This window comes from Mobula birostris, chromosome 9, assembly GCF_030028105.1.
Source record: "Mobula birostris isolate sMobBir1 chromosome 9, sMobBir1.hap1, whole genome shotgun sequence".
Lineage (NCBI taxonomy): Eukaryota > Metazoa > Chordata > Chondrichthyes > Myliobatiformes > Myliobatidae > Mobula > Mobula birostris.
Genome location: NC_092378.1, coordinates 36,668,352 through 36,675,498, shown reverse-complemented (window position 1 = coordinate 36,675,498; position 7,147 = coordinate 36,668,352). Strand labels below are relative to the sequence as shown.

General features: G+C 38.8%; 1 protein-coding gene across 1 annotated transcript in view; it reads right to left on the bottom strand.

Annotated features, from left to right (window-relative positions):
* The window catches only part of phf21b (PHD finger protein 21B), a 167,607-nt gene extending 160,946 nt beyond the window's left edge, over window positions 1–6,661 (bottom strand). Inside the window, 4 exon segments of the mRNA XM_072267830.1 lie at window positions 5,416–5,481; window positions 5,701–5,733; window positions 6,132–6,286; window positions 6,434–6,661. Of these exon segments, the coding sequence (XP_072123931.1) occupies window positions 5,416–5,481; window positions 5,701–5,733; window positions 6,132–6,185 (153 nt within the window). The 5' untranslated portion in view covers window positions 6,186–6,286; window positions 6,434–6,661.
* Between the last annotated feature and the right edge of the window lie 486 nt (window positions 6,662–7,147).

Sequence of the window (7,147 nt, the reverse complement as noted above, 5' to 3'; positions counted from 1 at the left end):
GAGGGAGAGAAAAGAGAGAGGACAGAGAAAAGAGAGATTATATTTTTTATATATACATATATATATATATATATATATACACACACACACATACATATACACACACACACACACACAAAACCCCCACCTCCCGAAAGTGATGCAAAAAAATTCTAGTGACACCAAGTTGCATACTATATTACATCATTACATACAGGCCCAGGGTTTTCTGATCAACACCTGGGTCACTGAAATCACGTAGCAAAGTACCTTAAACCATCAATTACTGCATTATCACTATTTTCTGGCAAGAGCAGTGTATGAGAAAGGGAGACAGTTTTGCAAAAAAGACTTCAACACCACCATTATATTATGTTTAGGTATTAGTACCAAAGAGACCACTGTTTAAATTTCAGCAGAAGTAGTGAATTATAACAATGATAACTTAGCTAACTACACTGTTATTGCTTCAAACCTCATTTTATAGCCCCTCAATTTTAAATTTGTTTAATTTGCAAATTATTTACTTTCTGGCTTAGGTCATTTGTACATGCAGCAGTGTCACAGAACACTACAGCACAGAAACAGGCCTTTCAGCCCATCTAGTCCCTGCTGACTTATCTTTGCCTCATCCCAACAACCTGCACCCAGACCAGAGCCCTCCATGTCCCTTCCATCCATGCCAATTTCTCTTAATATTGAATTTGAACTCACATCCACAACTTGTCCTGGCAACTCATTCCACACTCTCACCACTCTCCAAATGAAGAAGTTCCCCATCATGTTCCCCTTAAACATTTCACCTATCATTATTCACCCATGACTTCTAGTTCTGGTCACACCCAAATTGAGTAGAAAAAGCCTACTTGCATTTACTCTATCTATACCCCTCATAATTTTGTATACCTCTATCAAATCTCCCCCTCAATTTCCTACTTTCTAGGGAGTGAAGTCCAAACTTATTCAACCTTTCCCTCTAACTCAGGTCCTAAAGTCCTGGCAATATCCTTGTAAATTTTGTCTGCACTCTTTCAATCCTAAGTTGGCTGAGGTGTAGTGGCATCCGCATTGGACTCAGGTGAGTGGTCCCAGGTTCCACTGAATCCAGCCATCTCCGAGCACACTTTCCATATATACTGGGTTGAGTGACAAGCTAGCTAAAAACAGACAAAATGCTAAAGAAACAGCAAGGTTGCCACCTGATGCACCACAAAACATGGAAAGGAACAATAATAATTTTTTCAATCTTATTTACATCTTTCCTGTAGGTAGGCAACCAAAATTGTACACAACACTTCAAATTAGGCCTCACAAATTTTATACAATTTCAGCATAACATCCTAAGTCCTGTAATCAATACAATGACATTTTGGCCAATGTGTCAAAAGTTTTCTTTACGACCCCATCTAACTGTGATGCCACTTTCAAGGATCTATATTCCCAGATTCCTCTGTTCTACCACACTCCTCAGCATTCTACTGCTCACTGTGCAAGACTACCCTGTTTGGTCCTCCCAAAAAGCAACTCCTCACACTTGTCTGCATTAAATTTCAGCCACCATTCTCAGCTCATTTTTCCAGCTGGTCCCCACCCCGCTGCAAGCTTTGATAGCCTTCCTCGCTGTCCACTGCAGCCCCCAATCTTGATATCATCCACAAATTTCCTGATCCAGTTTATCAGCCAGACTGTTGATATAGATAAACAACAACAGACCCAGCACCAATCCCTGTGGTACATCACCAGTCACAGGACTCCAGTCAGAGGCAACCATCTACTACCACTCTCTGGTTTCTCCCGTAAACCCAATGTCTAATACAAATTACTCCCTCATTTTGAATGTCAAGTGATTGAACTTTCTTGACCAAACTCCCATATGAGTAGTTGTCAAAGGCCTTGCTAGGTAGACAACACCCACTGCCTTACCTTCATCAACTTGCCTGACAAGTTCTTCCAAACACTCTAGAAGATTGGGTAGATATGACTTGCCACACAAAGAACACATTGACAATCCCTAATCAGTCCCTGTCTAACTAAATACTTACATATCCAATCCCTTAGAATACCTTCCAATAACTTTCCCACCAGCCTATAAATACCTGGTATATTTTTAGAGCCCTTCTTAAACAACGAAACAACATTAGCTATCCTCCAATCCCCCAGCACCTCATCCATGGCTAAGGAGGTCTTAAATATTTGTTCGGGTCCCTGCAATTTCTGCACTAGCCTCCCACGGGGTCCGACAGAACACCTTGCCAGGCCCTGGGGAGTTGGCCATCCTAATTTGCCTCAAGACAGCAAACATCTCCTCCTCTATAATCTGTATGGTGTCTATGAACTAATTGCTGCATTGCCTCACTTTTTTGTCTATGTCCATCTCTTGAGCAAACACAGAAAATCCATTTAAAGTGTTCCCATCTCTTTCAGCTCCATGCATAGATTACCACTGATCTTCAGAGGACCAATTTTGCCCCTTGCTATCCTTTTGCTCTTAATATTGAAGCCCTTAGTATTCCCCATCACCTTGTCTGCTAGAGCAACCTCATGCCTTCTTTCAGTAGTCCTGATTTCCTTAAGTGTTGTCCTGCGTTTCTTATACTCAAGTACCTCATTTGTACCTTGGTGCCTATAGCTGCTATGCACCTCCTTCTTAACCAGGGCCTCAGTACCTCTCGAAAACCAAGGTTCCCCAAACATGTTATCCTTACCTTTTATTCTGACAGGCAGATACAAATTCTTTTCTCTCAAAATTTCACTTTTGAAGGCCTCATACTTATCAACACACCGTTGCCAAAAAGCAAACTATCCTAATCCACACTTGCCAGATCCTTTCTGATACCATCAACATTGATCTTTCTCCAACTAAGAATCTCAACCCGAGGACCAGATCGATCCTTTTCCATAATTACCTTGAAACTAATAGCAGTATGATCACTAGTTGCAAGGTGTTCTCCTACAAAAACCTCAATCACCTGCTCTGTCTCACTCCCCAGAAGATCTAGTATCACACTCTCTCCAGTTGGGACTTCTATGTAGATGTATCAAATATTTTAAAGCTCCTTTTTAACCTAATAAACATTCCACCTACTGTAGTACTCACTGTTAACATAATCTTGACATTAGATCTTTGCATATTCAAAAGTTAATTCTATTCAATACAACAGACTATTTACCTTTACATTTGTATTGTGTTATAATACTGGACTGCTGGGCAAGAGGGCAAATGAGAGAATTTCTCTCAGAGTTGTATTCATATGTAAAAACTGATCAGTTATTTATCTTGTGTACCTGAAAATCAAAATCTATTTTCTTTCTCATTAGCCTATACCTTCATACAAGTCAAAACTTTTGCATTATTTTCCAAGATTACAATAAGCTGTCACAATTTAAATTAAATTGCTCATTCATATTCAAATCAAAATAGCTTATATGCCCTCAAACAAAAAGGAAAATGAAAAAGCTGTAATATGCTTTTTCATAACAATATAACCAATTTTTTGTAAATATCCAATTAAACAAAATCAAACTTGAAATTCAAGTAATAAGAAATGTTAAATTAGTTTCTAGAAAATATATATAATATAAAATTAAGCAAAAATCTCTGGCACAGGTGCATGAAAATGTGTATGTAATGAATCTTAGTAGTAGTATCAAAATAACATTGAATATACAGTGTAACACCATAAGTTCAATGAATCATAATCAGAAGTTTTACTGGAACTTGTTTTCAACCTTCCATATATCGGGATCATTATGAAGAACACCCTCAAAGTACTGGAAGATTATTAGCACTTTCATCAAAAGCAATTTAAGTGCCAAAAATGCGTTAACAATTAGCTATAATTTTTACTGAGACTTTTTAAATTCAAATAGTTAACTCCAATTAACTCTATAAGTATTTGATCACATCATTCAACAATTTCTACCAAGACAAAAAAAGTTGATGGGATCAATAAAGGAAAAACAACAGAGCTTTCCATACCTTATTTTAACTACAGAGTGAAAAATGCTGAGTGATCAAAAACAAAAATACCTTCCTCCACCATTGGGGGGGGGGAGGGAAGAGGGCATCATTTTTGGCAAATTCAAACGACTGATTTGACAAACAAGGTGATTATAACTAAAAGTCTAAACGCTCCCTCTTCCCTAACCCTTAATTCAACAAAATACAAAAGCGATCAAAACCGTAATGTTCAGCATGAATGAGTCCCCCTTCCCCCTCCTATTACAGATTGCGATTTCTTCTTTGCATAGTTTTCTCCATGTTAGGAAAACACACAACACCCCTTACTTACAAAATGGAAGCTTCCACTAAGAAATTGAATGTACCGGCAAAATAAATAAATAAATAAATAATAGGGCGATACATACCAGCTTCATCTCTCCCCACTGACCGACCCCCTCCCCCCCCCACGCACAAGAGATTGGTAACTGAGATCAACAATTAATAATCTGACAAACAGGACTACCAATGTTCCGTATACAGTATGCCTTGATCTTTAGTAAAATTAAAGATGCAGTGTTAACTTGATGCTGCATACTGCATTCCAAAAGAAACAAAATCAATGGAGTTTACAAAAACTCAGTAAGAGTCTACATTTTAAAGATTCTAAAATACTTCATGACAATTAAAAGTTTGTTTTTAAAGCAATAACAGAATTTAAAATCTTCTTGCATAAATACAGAAGACAGCAGAGAAGTTCAGCGCTGACAAAACCACAGCAAGCTGTGCATTCAATGGCATCTGTTCGTGGTGCTGAAATTTTTTCTCTATTGTAATTATCAAGGTTCTCCGCTAGAAGCCAAGTATAGTCCAAGTATACAAAGTCGGCCTTCACGAATCCAATATTCATGCACTACGGTATTTTTAAATCCCTGTCAAAATCATAAGCCCGACCAATACCTCCCTCATTAAATTCACAGATTAGAAAAATGAAAGTGAAGCTAGCCCCAAATTCACTGTTTACACGCCAATCAGAACAAGGAGATAACACGTAGCAGCATATCAATTGGAATATAAAATTATTTTAGCATTCCAACCAAAAACTGAATAGGCAACTTGACGTAAAAATCAGCGCTTTAAATAATTTTCAATATAGTTGCCAGATTTCCCTTCTCTTTCTAGACTTGGAAAATATGTCGACCTATCCAAAATGGACGCCTCAGAATTTGCCAACTTAAATGCACGCCACAACTTAACTTCATTTGGAAGCAAACTCATCTCAGTATACAAAACATTTTAACTTTAGTAGTTGTTCTTTATACATACGCTCTCGGCATTCAATCGTTTTACCTTTAAAAGATTACATATTCATTGTTAACACCCCCGCCCCATCTATCCTCCCTTCCCCCACAATTACTTTAAGTGAAAGTCATTGCAAATGTTAAATCATCACCATACACATTAGTAAGCGGACAAGAATTGAACCAATTTCTTACTTGCTTCTCACTAAGAGATGTTATTCGGGATTGTCGTTCGTGCAGTTGTTTCTTAAGTTCTCCGTTCTGGAAAAACGTAATTCATTTTAAATACTGGCATATATTATTGGTAAATATGTGCTAAAATAATTACATTGCTCATTTAAGTACGATAAAGTCTTAGTTACTGAACAATGTAAAACACAGTAGTTATCCCGACTACCAAATGAGATCTACACTGATAAAGTTTCTGATCATCTTCCCGAACACATCGTACAAGAATTATTGAAGATTTTAATATTTTACCTGTGGATCTTGCTTCATCTGTGCAACTAGTTTCTGATAAAAAGAAATAGAATGCTTATAATGTCTTTTTAACCAAATATAAAAAGGTCAAAGAGCAATACAAGTTGTCATGATTGGGAGGAACAAAGAGGCACGCAAACACTGAGTCAGTTCGAGCATCTCATAAATATTCAAGTCTCGTACTAATCTCACAAACCCAACCGCAATATTACTCCAAATCCTTGTTGCTCTGAACTCGACTACCACCAAAAACTCGCCCCAAAGTTAAAGATCTTGGACGTAAACAATATCGGAAGGCAGTTATTGCCACAGCTTGACCCTCAGATCCAAAGCACCGTTAAGAAATGCACAGCTTTCAACGGGTTTGATTCGCTCTCCCTCCCTCCCCCCCCCCCCATAACACCATAAAGGGTAAAAAGATTTTTTGTTACCTGGTGACACTGGATTTCTACTTTCAGTGCCTCTTGAAGGCTTTGCATCTCCATGGCTGTACTTCAAAAGCACTTTTTCAGACACTTTGAATCCAAACGAAATGAAGTTAGTTGTTCGTGTGCGTGTGTGTCGGCGTGAAAGGGAAGGAGCGCGTCTGCAATATTTAAAAAAACTCAAACAGATTTTTGTACATATAAAAATAAATAATCGAGCAGTAAACAATCGAAAGAACAAGTATACACAGTCTGCAAAGCAAGTTCTCGCCTCTCTTGCTAGTACGGACACAGGACTCATCACTCACTTTACGCCATTTTTTACAAAACTCTCCCGGAGAAGGGGGAAAGTGGCCAACAGCTCAGCAGCGAGCGCGCCCGTCGCGCCGTGCGCCGGGCTGCCCAGCCTCCGACGAGCGAGCCTCCTCCGCCGCCGCCGCCGTTAATTTTCCGTTGGCGGCTGGACAGCGAAATCCGGGGACTATATTCCGCGGGTGCGAGCGCGCGCCTGGATTTCACTTTGCCTCGAGGAAAAGTTGTGCCTCGGCTGCCAATGCTAATATCGAGTACCCGGATGGAACAATGGAACCCTGCCAGGGAACAGCGCCGCGCATGCGCAGTGCCAGCACCCTACACCAGCTGCACAAAATTAGAACTAACTTTAGATATTGCTTCTGGCTCGACCTTCTCTGCGCTTATAAGTCTATACGTGCACTTTGTCTTAGACGGTTGCAAAAGTTTTATTTTTAATTGGAATTGTCATTACAATTAATTAAAAGGTAAATACCCCTTGCTTTATTCACGGTGGGTTGTAATTTGTGCCAAAAGTGTATTTTAGAGGCTTAATCCAATAAATCCTTTGTGGTGTAATTTTGCTTTAATTAATATTTTTCAAAGTTTTAACCAGTAGATAAAGTAAACAGGCAGCGTAACTAGCTCAGATAGGAGGTGTTTATCTGTTGCACTTTTCATTCTTGTGAATTGACCTACAGAATGTTGTTGTACAATGGTGAATTTTCAAC